Source organism: Pollachius pollachius (genome assembly GCF_949987615.1).
Source record: "Pollachius pollachius genome assembly, chromosome: 6".
NCBI classification, from domain to species: Eukaryota; Metazoa; Chordata; class Actinopteri; order Gadiformes; family Gadidae; genus Pollachius; species Pollachius pollachius.
Window position 1 is genome coordinate 24,494,969 of NC_136939.1, and position 20,053 is coordinate 24,515,021.

Genomic DNA, 20,053 nt, shown 5'->3' on the forward strand with positions numbered 1-20,053 from the left:
ACAATGTTGCGCCGCACAGCAGCCGGTACAAATGGGTTAACGTTCTTTGCACACATGCAGGTTTGTTGACGAATTCTGGCACTGTTGCGAAAATTGCAATGTGAAAAGGAATCGCACCAAACCAAAAATTAAACATTGTTTTTTGCGTCATCAACATGCATTATCGCGATAGAGCGATAGAATTAAAATCTCTATCGTAGGCCATTTTTGTATAGTTTATATCGTATATCGTTTATATCGCGCATTACTAGTAACACTGTCGTTTTTTATCGGTTGCCATGAAAAAAAAACAGGGGTAACACTTGTTTTTTATCTGTTGTCATGAAAAAGAACATAAGGAGTAAATTGTCATTTTTTTTATTGGTCGGCACCAAATAAAAAATAAGGGGTAATACTGTTGTTTTTTATCGACCCTCATGAAAAAAAACGTAACACTTGAGAAATAACATAACCCCTTTTAAAGAGGTGTGCCCTCTCCCAAATTATGCTTGTTCGAACTACGAAGTGTACCCGTGTCCAACTTGACGTGGTGGACGTGTTTCTGACTAGTTCTGGCGGATCTTCTCGTCTCGTGCATGCGCACTCTCAAATGTAGGCGATCTGAAACACACCCACTGTCGTTTTTTATCAGTCATCATGAAACAAAACAGAATGGGCAACACTGTTGAATTCTATCAAAAAAAGCATAAGGGTCGTTCTTTATCAGCCATTATAAAAAAAAACATGGGGGTAACACTGTCATTTTTTATCGAACATCATTAAAAAAAACAAGACAACCAATTTGCAACAGTGTAAATACTTGAAACTGTTGTTTTTTATCCGTCATCATGAAAAAAAACAAAAGGGGTAACGCTTTCGTTTTTTATCTGTCGTCATGAAAAAAACATAAGGGGTAACGCCATTGTTTTTTATAAAATAAAAGCTCTTGTCAAGCGTTTCCTCTTTGGGGTAGTGGAGGGTTAACGCTCTGAAGACCGGGGTTTGAATCCCGCTGACTTAGATTATTGCATGCTTCATATATCTGTGTCATTTGAAATGTAAGGTTAAGTATAACTTCGGAAAATGATATACACATTGTTCTGGTGGTGTAGCTGTACCAGTGTTTAGATTAGCACTCTTTAGAATATGGTTCGGGTCTCCACTAACACAATGAGAGGGTCTCCTCCACCAATTGAATCAATACTTCTTATGTCTATGTCGTGTGATATGTAGAGTCAAGTATAACTTCAGAGTACATTTTTGACAAAGTGATGGTGGTGCAGTGGTAACAGTGTTAGTTAGGACTATGAAGACCTGGCTTTGAGGCCCAAGAAGAACGCAGTCCTTCAAACACTGGGGAAATGTGTCCCATTTCTTCCATGGTGGTTCGAGGGAACAAATGCCTTGGAAGGGATCCAATCTCTCACACGTTCATCTCAAATGACTGTCTGAATGGATGACTGTTGAGTGCACTCATTAATAGTCGTCCAATCACACAGACAATAATTCCCACTCACGCATTCATTCCGAATCACTGTTGGCAAATTAATTGTGGTGAATTAAGTCATTCACATCAATCGATTCACACAGACAGTTATTCACACTCATCCATTCACCATACACACATTCCCACAAAAACAGCCGAGCCAGGAATTTAACCCTTGTCTCCAGAACAGTTACTTAACAGCTCTATCACCTGCGCCACAGAGGCACCATCTTGGTGAGAGTTTATAATTGGCTTTACAATTCACATGACATTGAGTCAAAAGTATAATCGGGTTTGAAGGACAACGTTGTTATGGGACTCAAACCCAGATCTGCAGTGCTAATGAACTTCAGTCCATATAATCACCAGTACACTCCACTGGACCACAGACATGCTGACAAACACTTTGTCAGAGTTATCTCTGACGTTACAATTCACATGACATTGATTTCCAATGACAATGTTCTTTGAGGGAATCAAACCCAGGTCTGCAGTGCTTTTAAACTGTAGTCATCTCCACTTGACCACTGAGAAAACGTCTATCACCAAACCTGTGGTTGACGGTCATTTTAACACGCATTTCAATGGAGATGTCTATTACAAATAGATTATATTCTTACAAATTACCTGACACATTTATCTTAAGAAATAAGATAATTTAATACAAGTAAGTGAATTAGTGGGAATTGAACTGAGGACCCCAGATAGCACAATCAAGCACTCTATCCGCTGCTCCACATGGTCAGAGATACCAGTAAGATCGGAAGTAATATTTGACATTATATTCATACATTTAAAAAAAAGCTAACCCCCTTAGGTTTTTTTTCATGACGACCGATAAAAACGAGAGTGTGACCCCTTGTTTTTTTCATGAAGACCGAAAAAAAAAAAAAACCCTTAGGTTTTTTTTCATGACAGCCGATAAAAAACTACAGTGTTACCCCTTACGTTTTATTTGCCTACAACCGATAAAAAAACGGTCTTACCCCTTACGTTTAATCAGATGACGATTTATGAAAATCGACGACTAACAATAACGACAGCACAAGTCAGACAAAATACTGTTTATTGGTCGGTAAGTCTCGGAAAAACAAATGAAATCCTGACAAGGAAATTGTATACGTCTAACATTATATGTATAAGAACAACCGATCAAAAGTAAAAATGCTTCCAAAAGAGATTTGCAACATTAACGCTGCCACAAATGAAACCTTAACTAGATGAATATGTGATATAAGTAATCAGTCAGTTGTATTTATGTTAATTTCTAAGAAAATGTATATGCAGTGCTTTTTCGGCATTATCTGGTAAAATACTGTTCATGATAGTAACCCAATTATACCTTGGTTATCAGTAGTCAAATAAATAAATTATATACGAGAATACTGACAAATCCTTGTCCAAAGGGGGCGGTTCTTTCTCTAATAACACTCAAATTCTAAACAAATCCATTTTTTCTGGGCATAACATCTGTTTTAATCAATTCAGTTGGCTTCAAAATGAAGCCTCTAGACAGAATATGGATGTAGGAAGCGGTATTTTCTTATCGTTATAAAAGTAAACACAATATACTTTTTTTAATACCTAACATGTAATGTGCCACAATTATTAACACAGAAACACAAAACTAAACGTACAAAAAATATTTCCCACTGCCCTAATGCGGGACGGGTCTCAATTCCCAAGAAAATCCTACATTCCTTGCTGCACCTGAAAGTAAAGTTATCGTTCCACGTTGTTGCAACGCAATGACCGCACAGTCGCTTTGACGCAGTCGTGAACCTATTTTGGTTCTGCGTCGGGTTTTAGAGAGCGAACAAATCACAGGCCTTGCTGCTGTGTCACCTCAACACAAGTTAAATATTTTTTGGAGGCCCACGGTAGGCCCTTGCGGTGGACGCAAGTCGCATCCACAAGGACATAATGGGTCCGTAAACCCCCTTGCGTTGCGTCAACGTCTAACCATAGCTCTACCTTTAATTCCGCACCATCCTTGCGTTAACAAAAACACCAAATCGAACGCAGTCGACGGTGGATTTCTTTCCGTTTGTTCGGAACCAGGGGTTTAGTGGGTGGGGGGGACACAGTCCCCCCTAGAGCTGAACGACTTAGGGAAATAATTGTGATTATTTCGGCCAATTGTGATAGCGATTTAGTATGCAGTTTTCCTTATTAAAGGGGACATATTATACGTGTCCACCTAGATGTGTACTGGATAGATCAGTCTACCAGCCTACCCAGTGGACTGTAGCAAACATTGCTCATCTATCACATCGAGGTGGACACACCCACCTGTGATGTCAGAAGCTGCACATTTTCAAAACGGCTTGTAATGGCTAAACACACTCACACCTGGTGGTATAATATGTCCCCTTTAAAGTTCCTTATGTTCTGTATTATTCACTAAAAAGGCAATAAATCGTTCTATAGAATGACCAACATAACACTGGAAGCAGTCTTTCATTTAGGCCAGGCCTATGTGTTGAGATTAATTGATATTATAACGTCTTTATTCAACTATTTAATTGTGAAAGAAAAATAAGAATCTAATTGATCTCTAGTCAGGAACGGTAACAAATCACCCCAAAGAATCGCAGCCTTTTGCAAATCGCGTTTTATGACATTGCGATGTCGGTTTTAATTTGATTAGTCGTTCAGCCCTTGTCCCCCCCACTTATCCGGGGACAGCCCCACCTACATTGGATACAACAAATACCCCAAAAAGAAGAGTGAGTGAGTGAGTGTCTGTTGTTTATAGTAGGTCAGTGAGTGTCTGTTGTTTGAGTGAGTCAGTTCGTGAGTGAGTGAGTGAGTTTGTGTGTGTGGAACTGTTACGAGTGTGTGCGTGATCTGTTGTGAGAGTGAGTGAGTGAGTAAGTGTCTATTGTGTGAGTGAATGAGTGAGTGAGTGAGTGACTGTTGTGTGTGTGAGTGAGTCAGTGAGTGAGTGTCTGTTGTGTGTGTGAGTGAATGTCTGTGTGTGAGCGAGTGAGTGAGTGTGTGTGTGTATGTGTGTGTGAGTGAGTGGGTATCTCTGTCGTGTTGAGTGAGTGAGTGAGTCTGTGAGTAAATGAATGTGTGTGAAACTGTTAGGAGTGTCTCTTGTGTGTGTGAGTGAGTGACTGTTGTGTCTGTTGTGCGAGTGAGTGTCTTCTGTGTTTGAGTGAGTGAGTGAGTGAGTGAGTGAGTGAGTGTGTGTCTCTGTCGTGGTAAGTGAGTGATTGAGTCTGTTGTGAGTGAGTAGTGAGAGGCCCCCTACTGCATGGGATACAACAAATACCCTGTAAAGCTTGAATGAACATACTGCCCAGCGTAGAGACCTGCAGCCTGATCGGACGGCAGCTGAAGGTGCACTGTATCGCCCTGCTTCAACGGGACCACCGCGCTCCCAGACGACTGGTCCACCAACCCCTTCTTGTACTCGTCATACGTATACATCAGGGGATCGCCATTTTTCATCAGAGCCACCCAAACGTTCCCGCCTTTGCAGTGTACGTGGTACGCGAAATAGTACACCCCAGGAACGCTACAGGTGAAGACCCCGGTCTGGGGATTGTAGTCCTGGTTCCCGTTGTGCAGGAGCTTGTCGAAGATGATGGGCGTCGCCACGGGCGGGAACGGGTTGGTGAGCTTGGCTGCGAAGGCGGGGATTTCGTAAGCTCCGCCCCCTTGGGCGTCGACGCCGCCATTTTTGGAGGACTGGTAGCCGTGATCCGGGTTGTAGGGGCCCGTTGCGGGGAGGACATGCCCGAGGTCTGGGTATGGGGAGGAGGGGCCAGGGGGCCCGGGGGGCCCCTGGGGGCCCGGTTGCCCTGGCCGACCGGACAAACCGCTCGGACCAGTGGGCCCCTGGGGGCCGAGGGCGCCCGGGACCCCTGGTTGGCCCTCGCCCGGGGCCCCGGGTTTTCCGGTCGGACCGATCTCCCCTTTAGACCCCGGTATTCCCGGGGGCCCGAGCGACCCCCCAGGCCCCGTGAGTCCCGGGATCCCCTTTGGCCCCTGGACCCCCCGCTCCCCGGAGGGGCCTCCCTCCCCCTTCGGACCGGGGAACCCCCTGTTGCCGGGAACGCCGGGGGCCCCGTTGTGACCATGCTCCCCCTTTGGGCCCCTAGGACCTGGCAGACCCCGGGGCCCGGACTGGCCCCCTGGGCCCGGTGGACCCCCCTGTCCCGGGAGCCCGGCGGGGCCCAGCTCCCCTCTCCCTCCAGGGGCCCCTCTCGTCCCCATGGAGCCCTCGTCCCCTTTCGGCCCCGTGAACCCCAGCCCCCCCGAGGGCCCCATCGGACCGGGTTGCCCCGGGTTACCGGTGATTCCCGGGGGCCCGTTATCCCCGGCAACGCCCCCATCACCTTTGTCACCTTTTGGCCCCTGAGAACCGGAAAACCCGCCGTGGCCTTTGGGCCCCTGAGGGCCGGGATACCCGGGCTTCCCGTACCCTGTTAGCCCGGGCCCCCCTGGCAATCCGGGCGGTCCTGGCATCCCTTTCCCGCCAGGGGCCCCTTGCGGCCCTGGCAGGCCGTCCAATCCTGGTTGTCCCGTTCCCGGTATTCCTTGGGGCCCGGGTTCGCCCGGTAATCCCTGAGGGCCGACGTATCCCGCCGCTCCGAGGGGCCCCGGTTTCCCTGGCAACCCTGGCTGGCCCGGAAGCCCGTTCAATCCTGGTTTTCCGATCCCCGGGAGTCCGACGTCCCCTTTGGTTCCCGGCGGTCCGCTGGGGCCCTTCAGTCCCGGGAGTCCTGGAGCGCCGAGGCCCTTGTCGCCTTTGGGGCCCAAGGGGCCCGGAAGCCCGGCGACACCCTTGAACCCGGGCTCTCCCCGGGGGCCCGACGTTCCGGATAGACCCTGCACGCCAGCCTTCCCGATCCCCTGTAATCCCGGTGGTCCCGGGGCCCCTGGGGGCCCCCCTAGTCCGATGGGCCCCTCCCCACCTCGGGGGCCCATGTCCCCCTTCTGCCCCGCTAATCCCGGAATGCCGGGTTTCCCCGGCATTCCTGGTAGACCCGGTTTGGCAACTCCGGGGTAGCCCTGAGGGCCCTGGGGCCCCGGTTTTCCGAGGGGCCCGGGCTGCCCATGGCCAGGCATTCCGGGTGGCCCTTGCGGTCCTGGTGGCCCCTGGACTCCCTGGGGTCCCTCTCTGAGGTCAAGGCCAATGGGGCCCGCGATCTGGGGGCCCTTAGCGCCTCGAGGGAAGGTCTCTCCTGAATGGGAGGAAGGCCACAGGCCAAATTCAATTACATTCAATGAAACTTTATTTGTACAGTCCTTGTTATTTCTGATTTAGTTATTTCGTTTTTTGTTCCTGCCTAAATTGTAAAGCGTCCTTGAGTTTGGAAGGTGCAATATAAATCAAATGTATTATTATTATTATAATTATTAATCACAGTAACAGTGTCAGGTCCCAGGGCCATATATTCACAGTGTCTGTGTGAGTGAGTGAGTGTCTGTTGTGTGATTGTCTGTTTTGTGAGTGAGTGAGTGAGTGAGTGTGCGTGGAACTGTTATGAGTGTGTATGTGTGTGGGTTGTGTGTGTAAGTGTGCGCGTGTGTATGTGAGTGAGCCTGCTCAAACCCTGTTGCATTCTCGGTACAACTTCGAACCCCATCTTCAGTCCAAAAACAATCCCTCCACCACCATCACCACCAACCAGACCCCCAGACCCTTCTCACCTTTCCCCTTCCCCAGGGGCAGCAGAGGTAGCTGGGGAGCCAGCTCCTTGCCGTACTGGGGCAGGCCCACGCTCTCCACCCCATAGGGCATCGCAAGCATCTCATTGCCGAGGTGCTGCTGCTGGGGCTGTATGTAGCCATCGCTAGGCTGATGCTGGAGAGGCGGTGGGGGCTGGTTGGAGCCGTAGTAGGCCTTCCCTTGGGCCAGCCAGGGCAGGTGCAGGAGGGTCGCCAACAGGACGAGGTGGAGAGGGTGGAGAAGTGCGGCGGCCATTTTGTTTGCTGGAGGGGAAGGCGAGAAACGTGGAATGAAACGACATAGCGCAGCTTTAACTTGTTTTTCCGGAGGTGTATGATTGTTAAATATTTTATTAAATCCATAATAAAATAGTCATTCAATCCAAGTCTTTCTGATGTTTTTTTGCTGTTTCTTTGCTGTTTTTATTTTTTTTAGCATCTTTTTATTTGGATTGGTATACAACAATCAACAAACTGTACATAGAACTGTACATGTCCGTATATCCCTTGCCTCCACCAACATAAACAAATGCATACATACATGTATATCTGCATACATGGGCCTACATGCATACACATACAACACATACTCAGTATATACACAAAAAACAACACCAAAAATCCTAACAATATAACAATACTATAATATAATAATCAACAATAATCATAATAAGACAACCAAAAATTAAAAAAAATAAAACATGAAAAGGACATTTTGATGCGCTTTGCCACCATCACCACTAGAGGTCACTCTCATAGCACTTAGCATCGTGTAGCGTCGTATCCTAGCTGTCTTTATTGTATAGGGGGAATGGGTTAACCTAGCGATTGTGAGTGCTTGGCTCTTGGTTCTATAAACATCCTTACTGTACCGACATAGAGATATTGTTGTTTCTCTTTCTTCTGACGAATGGAATTATTGTAAGTCTCTTTAGATAAAAGCGTCTGCTAAACGCTCTGTATGTAAATGTACAACTTTGCGAATTCTTCGCTAAATTGTGGAATGTATGCAATGTCGCATAATTACCACCAAGCTCGACATAAAATGCTCCACACTCCGCCATTACTGACAATAATGCTTTTTCTATTTCTACTCAAAGATGCAACCCCGTTTTTTCTCCTGAGATAGATAGATAGATAGATTTTTTAAATTCAGGTACCAGCAGCTCACGATGTCAGTCAACAGACAGTAGGCCTACAACTGACAAACTACAAAATGGACAAACAGTAAAAGTCAATCAAAAACATAAAAAAGTGAGCAATAATAATAAAAAATTATCAATATTAAAAAGTTATTAATATTGCACATAATTGAAATTGCATGTATATATAAATATAACAAAAAGAGTCAGAGGTAGATAAAAATGTGACATCAGATGAAATCACATGACATCACAGGTACATCAGATACCATCCACCTAAAACAGGGTATCTCTAAAGCAGAACTTGACTCCTATTGGTCAAACCTCCTCCTTCCCAGAATGCACCTCACCTGTGTTCTAGTGTTCGGTTCGCTGTCCTTTTGTGTTTGAGACCAAGCCCCCTCCTGCCTCTCTACGTCCCCTCGCGACAGCCCGGTCCTGTTGGCGTGGCCTTGGGCATGGGCGGGGCCAGGTTTGGGGGGTCCTGGACTTGAGGAACTTGAGTGTCTCGATGGGTGCCTGCGAATGAAAAAAAAAGTTCATTCATTCATTCTCTTTCTGAATGTATGTTAACCTTTTTCAAATTATCGTATTTACCCCCTGATTTGATTCGACCTCAACATGAGGTCCAATCCAATCAACAGCAGAAAAGATAAGCTCTCAGTGATACATGAACTTACTTATTAACTCTCTTATTCAACCAGAAAATAAATGTTTTTGATACCGTTCCAGACCACATACAACTAAAGGTAAACGTGTGTTGAACCAAGTTCAAGACACATTTATCACATTTATCAGACGCTTTAATCAAAAGCGACTTACAACGGTTCACACACACATTCACACACCAACTGCGGAGTCGACCACGCAGGCCGACAGCCAGCTGATCAGGAGCAGTCAGGGTGAGGCGTCTCGCTCAGGGACATCTCCACACTCAGCTAGGAGGAGCTGGGGATCCAACTAGCAAACTTCGGGTTTGCTAGTTGGATCCACCTCCTGAGCTACGCCGTCCCAGTTTTGCCCTGTTCTGTTCTGTGCAGCGAAACAACCATCCCATGAACCCAACTCCCTCCCAGAGCTCGTCTTCAAAGCTCATAACGAGAGACTAATCACCCAAACACTCCTTCAAACACAACCTCCCTTGCCTCATACATGCCAGCTATCCTGAATCGATGCAACACAGCACAGAAACCCAAAGCACATGACTGGCTCCAACGCCAAAATCGAATCATTTCCCAAGGGCCGCTGCTTCCAAACACATGTGGGTGCAAACGGCAGGATATTGAAGGATATGTCTAGTCCACGTTCGGACTGAGAGGAAACAGAGAAGTGAACATGCATCCGGTTTGATTCACCGGACCGAAGCTACACAATGCTGTTTTTAAGTGCCGGGATGTAAGACATACAATAAGTGCGTGCATTAAGTGTCAGGACGTACAACTTCCAATAAGTGCTTACATTAAGTACGAGGACATACAAACATACAATAAGTGTTTACATTAAGTGTAGGACGTACAACCATACAATAAGTGCGTACATTAAGGGTCAGAACGTTCAAACATTCAATAAGTGTGTAAATTAAGTGCCACCACATGTTCCATAACTAGCGGTATTTACGGCGCTTTAATCCAAAGCGACTCACAATAAGTACATTTTTCAGAAGAAAGAGAAACAACAATATATCTCTGTTGGTGCATTAAGGATGTTCATAGAACCAAGTGCCAAGCACTAACAATTGCTAGGTTTACCCATTAACCCAAATTCTCTACCAACTAGCAACCTTCCGTCAGTGAGCAGTTCGGGTGAGGCGTCTCGCTCAGGGACACCTTGACACTCGAGGAGTAGGAGCCGGGGATCGAACTAGCAACCTTCCGGTTACAAATCAACTTCCTCCACCTCCCGAGTAAAGACGACCACAAATCAATATGTGATTAGGGATCAACTCAATTATGCCATATTTACACAGTGTTTTGATTAAAAACTTGGAAACTATGATCAAACACACACGACCCTCATCACTTTCAGATGTGGAAGATAAACACACACATTTGTGTGTTTTCAGATCTAATAAATGAACATGTGAAACACATTGTGGATATGTTGGCTCAGGGCTGAACAAACGCGGTTCACTATGATGTATCGTGAGGTAGAGGGTCTGAAATAATGTCTTTATAATAGTATGCGATGCACACATGCATTGGTACGATCACTGCACGCACACACACACACACACACAAACACACACACACACACACACTCTCTTACACACAGAGACAGACATGCTCTCAAACTCACACACACACACACACACACTCACACACACACACACACACATACACACAAACCCAGGTGCGGTCCTGATTATGGCTAACCTGCCTCCATAGAGTGTGTGTTTGTGTGTGTGAGAGAGCATGTGTGTGTGTGTGTATGTGTGTGCATGTCTGTCTAAGAGAGAGCATTTGTGAGTGTGACCACTTGAACCTCCTACCTAATTTGCTAGATGAACAGTCTGCTTTCCTTGGCCACACAACGCTGAACATTTTCCATGGAATTCTGATCTCCTCTAATCAGATTTCTGACTCGTTTTTATCCAACATGGTTTGAGATCCAAACTTCTGATTGATGTCTGGCCATGTGAACACTCTCCCCCTCTCCTTCTCTCTCTCCATGTGAACACTTTACAGGCAACAACTAGCACATCCGATCCGAGATCGGCCCATTTTTTTACAGAATGGTTCAGGCCAATTCAGGTCAATTCAGTCCATGTCTCTTACAGCAATGGTGGATCATGGAGGCAGGCTGAAACCTAAACTCAGCAGTGATTTTTAGATTAACTTTTTAGGGGATTTTGCCGACGCTTTTATCCAAAGCGACTTACAACCATTCATTCACACATTGACACACCGACGGCGCAGTCGACCACGCAGGGCGACAGCCAGCTTGTCAGGGTGAGGCGGGGGGCTGCTAGTTTGAATGTGGAGGTTTCCCTGAGCAAGGCGCCTCACCCTGACTGCTCCTGATGAGCTGGCTGTCGCCCTGCGTGGGCGACTCCGCCGTCGGTGTGTCAATGTGTGTGGGAACCGTTGTGAGTCGCTTTGGATAAAAGCGTCTGCTAAACGCCCTAAATGTAAATTAAATGTAATGACGCATGTAGATGAGGAACCGAGGTCTGGGCAGTTCTTATGGGAGCGGAGAGGGAAGACTTTTGCTCTTGGGTCAAATCCCTGTTCAGAGGAATGCATGATTCAGCCCCGGCAATTACATTCCATTAAGGCCAATAGAAAAACACACACATACCTGCATGCACACAGGCGCATGTAAAAGATTACACACTCGCACACACACACACACACACACACACACAAACACACAAAACCGTCATAAACCGACACATTTAAAAGATTACACACTCGCACACAGGACAGACACACCCAGACACACACATTATATTCACACACACACACACACACACACACACACAAACACACAAAAGTGTCATAAACTGACAACACAACCGACACATTTAAAAGAGGACACACTCGCAAACACGCCAGACAAACCCAGACACACACACATTAGAGACACAACTCTGTAAAGCCAAACGCACATTGCGATCATACAACCACCATATAGAATATATCACAAACTCGCACTCACTCACAAGGACAAAGCCAGCATAAACCGACACACAAACCACCAACTTTAGAATACATCACACACAGGACAGACGAACACACGCACACGCAATCAGACCAAGACACACGCACACAAACTAACACACAGACTCAGACACACACTCATTAAACCTCCTTTATAGAGGAAACCACAAAAGATTTTTCTTTTCTCTTTCTCTCTCTCTCTCTCTCTCTCTCTCTCTTTCTCTCTCTCTCTCTCCCTCAAAAACTAGCTTCATGGTCAAGGAAAGTCAAACATTCCCGTTTGCGAATTCCAGGAAAATTAAAACGTAAAGTAAGAGTTTGGAGCGTCTTTGAGGGCGTTTATTGCCGCTCCAAGGTTGTCGGAGAAAAGGCGGAAAACACAGACATAACATTCCTGAATGTTCCTTTCACTGTGCGTTTGTCGGAGCGTGTTTCGGCTTTTCCCTGGATGGAAGCCGATACTTGTTTTTCGACCACATGAAGTTAAACGTTATGAGGCTGGTGTCTGTCTGTCTGTCTGTCTTTCTGTCTGTCTGTCTCTCTATCTCTCTCTAAATTTCTGTCTCTCTGTCTGTCTGTCTGTCTGTCTCTCTCTCTCTCTGTCTCTAAGTGTCTGTCTCTCTGTCTGTCTGTCTCTCTTTCTCTGTCTGTATGTCTGTCTCTCTGTCTCTCTCTCTCCTCTCTCTCTCTCTCTCTCTCTCTCTCTCAGTCTCTCTCTCTCTCAGTCTCTGTCTCTCTCTCTCTGTCTGTCTGTCTGTCTGTCTGTCTGTCTGTCTGTCTGTCTGTCTGTCTGTCTGTCTGTCTGTCTCTCTATCCCTGTCTCTCTCAGTCTGTCTGTCCATCTGTCTGACCGACCGAGGTGGGAGAGCGGTTTTGTGATGTTTCGCTGTTTTCCGTGTTTTGTCGGTTTTTAATCGGACGGCTCGGAGCCAATCGGCGACCACCGAGGAACGTAGCGGTTGCCGTGGCGACATGCTTGACAGCTCTTAGTTACGTAACGTCGTGTTCAGAGCCGACCGCACTTGTAAAAACGGGAGGACACCGTACAAACCGACGCACTTCACAGCACACACGGACACACAAACCACGACATGTAGAACACAACAAAACCAAACACACTTGAAAGCATACACACACAGACTGGAGATAGAGAGAGAGAGAGTGAGAGACAGAGAGAGAGAGAGAGGGTGGGAGAGAGAGGGTGGGAGATAGAGAGAGAGAGAGAGAGAGTGAGAAGGAGAGACAGAGACATAGACACAGAGGGAGAGAGAGACAGAGAGAGAGAGAGAGAGAGAGAGAGAGAGAGAGAGAGAGAGAGAGAGAGAGAGAGAGAAAGAGAGAGAGAGAGAGAGAAGGATACAGAGAGAGACAGAGAGAGAGAGAGAGTTAGCGACAGAGAGAAAGAAAGAGAGAGAGAGCGAGAGAGATAGAGACAGAGAGAGAGGGAGAGAGAAGAGAGAGACAGAGAGATAAAGAGAAAGAGAGACGGCGAGAGAGAGAGAGAGAAGGATACAGAGAGAGAGACAGAGAGAGGACAGAGAGGGAGACAGAGAGAGAGTTAGAGACAGAGAGAGAAAGAAAGAGAGAGAGCAAGAGAGACAGAGAGAGAGGGAGAGAGAAGAGAGAGACAGAGAGAGACAGAAAGAGATGCAGAGAGAGAGACAGAGAGAGAAAGACAGAGAGAGTGTGAGACTGGAGACACACCCACCCACACAGAGATTATTCCTCCATTAGTTCTCCGCTCTGTCAAAACACCGTCTCCGGTGTCGGTTAATAGCAACCCACCAGGGAGAGACTCCCTCGCCCTTGCTCCTTGTTCCCCAGCCAGCGGTTGATTCGGGAACGTCGAGGTCGGAAAAATTGATTGGGAAAAACAGCGGGAAAGCCGGGCGACGCACCGTTTCCGAATCAAAGGGTTTTTCCGGTGGTTGTTTGTTTTCGTACCGTGAGCTAGCGGCAGTGGCGATATGTCAAATATCAGGTATCTTGCGACAGCAAAACAAACACGACACGTGCAAACTGGGGCTTCAAACTGGGAGATGAAGGGGTTCACAGAGTTTAGCTTAGCCCGTTAGCGTGCAGGCGGCCATTTTAAACTGTTGTTCTCCCGTTTCGTGCTGATGAGAGAGAGGGAGAGAGAGACAGAGAGAGACAGAGAGAGAGGGGCAGAGAGACAGAGAGACAGAGACAGAGACAGAGACAGAGAGAGAGAGAGAGAGAGAGAGAGAGAGAGAGAGACAAACAACTTAAGTTTTGAACCCCCAAGTTCAAACCAACCTTCAGTCAGCTGCGTTCCAAAGCCTGATTGGCGGATCGGTCCCAGCTCAATCAACGCAGGAACGCCACTTCCTTCCTCTCCACGTCCATCTGGAGCTGAGAGGAAGTTTAATTTTGGCTTCAGGGCAAAAGGTACACACATGGAGATTTAAGTAAGGTGGAATCTGAAACTCTGAAACCCGAAGGTTGCTAGTTTGATTCCCCGGCTCCTCCTAGTTGAGTGTCGAGGTGTCCCTGAGCAAGGCTTCTCACCCAGACTGTTCCCTGATGGAAGGTTGTTAGTTGGATCCTTGGTTCCTCCTAGCGGAGTGTCGAGGTGTCCCTGAGCGAGACGCCTCACCCTGACTGTTCCTGACGAGCTGGCTGTCGCCCTGAGGGGTCGACTTCACCGTCGTTGCGTGAATGTGTGCATGAATGGCTGTAAGTCATTTTGGATAAAAGCATCTGCTAAATGTAAATGTATGTATAGTTCTTACTCTAAGCTCAGAATGCTAGCCTTTCACCAAATCGTTTGAGAGTCACGTTCTGTGAGAAATATTCACACTTTCTTTCAGCAGACATGGAGACAGGAGGATCGAGTCAAACGAAACACGACAAGAGGCCGACGCCAGCGCAGAGCGAGTTTAGCTGAAAACGCAACCACAGCTCTTTCTCTCTCTCTCTCTCTCTCTCTCTCTCTCTCTCTCTCTCAAAAACTAGCTTCATGGTCAGGGAAAGTCAAACATTCCCTTTTGCCAAATCCAGGAAAAAAAACTTAAAGTAAGAGTTTGGAGCGTCTCTGAGGGAGTTCTTAACGGCTTGTGATTATGGTTCATTACCGCTGGAAACTTTTGGGGAGAAATCCGATCGAGACCGTGTGGAAGAACCACAAACCACGACATGTAGAAGATTACAAACATACAAACGCACATACACACACACACACACACACACACACACACACACACACACACCTCCGGAAGAACTTAGACCAGGGGCCAGACTGCAGCAATGTACACAAACACAAACTAATACGCACAAATTAAACGACAGACAAAGTAACCACAATGTTGAAATTTCACGGTGGATGCATCTGAGTGTGTATGTGTATGTTTATGTGTGTTTGAGAAAGAGAGAGTTTGTGAGTATGTGTGCATGTGTTTGTGTATGTTTGTGTCTGTTTGAGAGAGAGAGAGTTTGTGAGTGTGTGTGTGTGTGTGTGTGTATGTTTGTGTGTGTTTGAGCGAGAGTTTGTGAGTGTGTGTGTGTGTGTGTTTGTGTGTGTTTGAGAGAGAGAGAGTTTGTGAGTGTGTGCGTGTGTGTGTATGTTGTTTGCGAGAGAGAGTTTGTGAGTGTGTGTGTGTGTGTGTATTTGAGTCTAAGTATGTGTCGGAAAGACGGAGTGAGAATGGGGGGTCAGACAGTGAGGGGTTCATTTCCTGTTTTAGTCGTGTGGTTTTGGGTTTTTGGTCATTTTTACAGAGCTGGGTCTCTAAGGTTTAGGATTTGGTTGTGTGTTGGTTAGGAGCTAGTTATAAGCTGGTTAGGAGTTGGTTATGAACTGGTTATAAGCTGGGTAGGAGTTGGTTATCAACTGGTTAGGAACTGGTTATAACATGGTTAGGAGTTGGCCATGAACTGGTTATAAGCTTGTTAGGAGTTGGGTATGAACTGGTAATACACTAGTTAAGAGTTGGTTAGGAACTGGTTATAAGCTGGTTAGGAGTTGGTTACATAGGTTGGTCAGGAACTGGTTACAAGCTGGTTTGGAGTTGGATACAGTAGGTTGGTTATGAACTAGTTATGACTTGTTATGAGTTGATTATATCTTGGTTACGATTAGTTATTATGATTAAGTTACGAGGTAGTTATACCAGGTTATTTATTGATAATACCTTGACTATGATTAGTTATTATGATTAAGTTATGAGTTAGTTATAACTGGTTATGAGTTGATTATACGTTGGCAACGATCAGTTGTTATAATTAAGGTAGTTATGAACTGTTCATAAGCTGATTATGTTCTGGTGATGCCATACTTGATCATTTGTTGAATATTGTGTTGTGATGTGATAACAGTCATGTGATAACGTTCAGGTGATAATAGTCATGACATAACAGTCATGTGATAACGGTCATATGTTAATAGTCATGTTACAATAGTATTGTGATAGTCATGTGATAGTCATGTGATAATAGTCATGTGATAACAGTCATGTGATTACAGTCATGTGATAATGATCATGTGATGATAGTCAAGTGATGATAGTCGTGTGATGACAGACATGTAATAATAGTGATGTGATAGTCATGAAATAATATTCATGTCATTCTAGTCATGTGGTAAAAGTAATGTGATGATAGTCATGTGAGGCTAGTCATGTGATAGTCATGTGGTAATAGTCATGTGATAAGTCATATGATTATGGTCATTTGATAACAGTCATGACATAAGTCACATGACGATAGTCATGTGGTAATAGTCATATGATAATAGTCATGTGATAATAGTCATATGATAGTCATGTTATAATAGTCATATGATAGTGGTCTTGTGATAACAGTAATGTGATAGTTATGTGAAGATAGTCATGCGTTAATAGGCATGTGTTACGTCATATGATGATAGTCAAGTGATAATATTCATGTGATAACAGTAATGTGATAATAGTCATGTGATAACAGTAATACGATAGTCATGTGATAAGTCATGGGATGACAGTCATGTGATTGCTTCTCTAGTCAGAGCAAGCTGCTACGGTCTGTAGAGTTTAATATCTGAGCTGAGTCGCTCCATGAGAGAGCTGACCTCAGACTTCCTGCCCGCGGTGTGAGGGAAATCTAGAGGCCCGCAGGTCATGTGATAACAGTAATGTGATAATAGTCATGTGATAACAGTAATGTGATAGTCATGTGATAAGTCATGTGATAACAGTAATGTTATGAGTCATGTGATGAAGGTCATGTGATAATAGTCATGTGATAGTCATGTGATAATAGTCATGACATAACAGTCATGTGATGATCGTCATGTGACACTGGTCATATGATAACAGTAATATGATAATAGTTATATGATAATAGTCATGTTATCATAGTCATGACATAACAGTCATGTGATGACAGTCATGTTATCATAGTCATGACATAACAGTCATGTGATGATAGTCATGTGATGACAGTCATGTGGTCATAGTCATGTGATGACAGTCATGTGATCACTCCTCTAGTCAGAGCGAGCTGCTACGGTCTGTAGAGTTTAATATCTGAGCTGAGTCGCTCCATGAGAAAGCTGACCTCAGACTTCCTGCCCGCGGTGTGAGGGAAATCTAGAGGCCCGCAGGGGCCTGAGGAGGTAACCACGGCAAACACAACACTCACACACACACACAGATGAATGCACGCACACACACACACTCACACACACACAAGCGCAAGCACACATACGCATGCAGACACACACACACACACACACACAACCAAACGGAGACACACACACATAGATGTGTGAGCAAAGATGTTAAACACACACACACAAGAGTTTGAGGCTATAACAAATACACACAGACAGGAAACATACAAACACACTTACAAACACACACACACACATACACACACACACACACACACACACACACACACACATACACACGCACAAGCAGACAGAGACACAGACAGAGAGACAGAAAGACACAAACACATACACATTTGCACACGGACAGAAAACAAACACACACATGTAAAATTCACACACACACGCACACAAACACACACAGAAAACAAACACACACCCGTTAAGACACACACATACACAAACACACACTACCATAACGCAATGTAACGTGAAAGTCAGTAAACGCCATGTACTGTACTGTATGTCCTCTCCTATTACGACCTACCCCGAGACGTAGAGCAGGTCCGAGTTAAACAGCTGGCCTCCTGCCAGCCTCCTCCTCATCATCTGGAGAAGCCTCATACACATCTGGCCTGATTTATCCCCCCTGAATGAGTTCAAGTTGGCTGAAGTCCTCCTGAATCAACACAGTCTGGTTCCCCTGCCCATAGTGTCTGGACCAATGCATTTAAAGGAGACATATTACACCACCAGGTGTGAGTGTGATTAGCCATTACAAGCCGTTTCAAACTCTGCCTCTTCTTGTGTTTTAGTGACAACACAATTGGGCGTGTCCACCTAGATGTTGATGGATAGATGAGCAACGTTTGCTACGGTCCAGTGGCTAGGCTGGTAGACTGATCTATCCAGCGTACATCTAGGTGGACATGCCCACTTGTGATGTCAGAAGAGGCAGATTTTCAAAACGGCTTGTAATGGCTAATCACACTCACACCTGGTGGTATAATATGTCACCTTTAAAGGAACCTGAATCACTGCGTTGACATGCACATTGGAAAGCAGATCGAAATTGTGTGGTTCAAATACAGAAGCCCCAGCGATGTAAATAGGTCTCTCATAAAGTTATGTTTATGAAAGTAAAGCGCAAAGTTACTTTTACGAAAGTGAAGTGTAACAGTATAAACAGGTTTAAAGAGAGTGGTATAACCACCCAGATAAAATTCACAATTGGTTTTATATTCTCTTTGTGAGGCCAGACCGGGCAACATTGACATAAATCCAGCAAGGTGTTTAGTTGAGATCTTCTTCTTACAATTGTCTATGTTATTCTTACAAACGGTAATGATAAGGGGTGGAGGTATAAGTATGCAGGCTAGAACTGTCATTGCTCTGAAAGACCCATCACTGGTTCAAGACAGAAACAAAGAGAATGTGAGAGAGAGCGAGAGAGAGAGAGAGAGAGAGAGAGAGAGAGAGAGAGAGAGAGAGAGAGAATGAGAGAGAGACAGAGTATATATGAGAGAGAGAGAGACAGAGTATATGAGAGAGAGAAAGAGAATATAAGAAAGAGACAGAGAGAGAGCAAGAGAGGGGGACAGTATGAGAGAGAGACAGATAGAGAGAGAGGGAGAGAGAGTCACTGAAGTGATTGAAGTGAAACATGGACAAATCCATGTGTTTGACATTACGACGTCCAGTGCCTAAATGCTGCACTACGTTCTTAAGCGACCGGGGGGAAGAGAGAGAGAGAGAGAGAGAGAGAGAGAGAGAGAGAGCGAGCTTGTCCATCATTCATACGCATTCTGTCTGTGTTTCTCTCTCTCTCTCCCTCTGTCTGTCTGTCTGTCTGTCTGTCTGTCTCTATCTCCTTTGAATGAAAAACTAGCTTTATGGTCGTGCAAAGTCAAGATTTGTATTGCCAAGAATGATGAAAAAATGACATACAAAAGAGAAATATTTTCTGATTCCAAGCACACGGAAAGTTCAGCACAGAGTACAAAACGTACGAACATCGACAAACTCAAGGACATACAAATGTGCTGTTCAGCTATTAAAACACTCAGTAAAACTCTCTCTCTCTCTCTCTCTCTCTCTCTCTGTCAGACAAAGAGAAAGAGACAGAAACAGAGAGAGACCTGAGAGACGTACCTTGATCAGAGAAAGAGATCCATGCAGAGAGAGCAGCAAGTCCGAGCCCAAACAGAAGCACATGGGCCAGCAGGGGCTTTTATCCAGAGGGGGGTGGGGGCGCGGAAACAGCCCCTAGGAGGGGGGAAACGTTATTGCATGTGTGTGTGTGTGTGTGTGTGTGAGGGAGACTAGAGAGACAGAGGATGGAGAGAGTAAGAGAATAGGAAAAATAGTGTGTGTGTGTGTGTGTGTGTGTGTTTGGGGGTGTGTGTTTTTGTGTGTGCGTGTGTGTGTGTGTGTCTGTGGTGGGGGGGAGAGTTGAAGTTTGAAAGAGAGATACAGTGTGTGTGTGTGTGTGTGT

The 20,053-nt window shown here is 45.6% G+C and overlaps 1 protein-coding gene across 3 annotated transcripts; it reads right to left on the reverse strand.

Moving 5' to 3' along the window:
* Positions 1–2,545: 2,545 nt before the first annotated feature.
* LOC307077274 (uncharacterized protein) lies at positions 2,546–19,756 on the reverse strand. Of its 3 annotated transcripts, XM_079738627.1 has the most exons (5): positions 19,711–19,725; positions 14,229–14,324; positions 8,643–8,811; positions 7,133–7,414; positions 2,546–6,663 (listed from the first exon to the last, which is right to left on the reverse strand). In XM_079738627.1, exons 4-5 carry the CDS (start codon positions 7,404–7,406, stop codon positions 4,721–4,723), a joined length of 2,217 nt encoding a protein of 738 aa, XP_079594753.1. In that variant the 5' UTR covers positions 7,407–7,414; positions 8,643–8,811; positions 14,229–14,324; positions 19,711–19,725; the 3' UTR covers positions 2,546–4,720. The 3 variants fall into 3 exon arrangements, with proteins under 3 accessions (XP_079594753.1, XP_079594752.1, XP_079594754.1); XM_079738626.1 differs by lacking the exon at positions 14,229–14,324 and having other exon boundaries at positions 19,711–19,756; XM_079738628.1 differs by lacking the exons at positions 14,229–14,324; positions 19,711–19,725 and adding an exon at positions 13,737–13,808.
* Between the last annotated feature and the right edge of the window lie 297 nt (positions 19,757–20,053).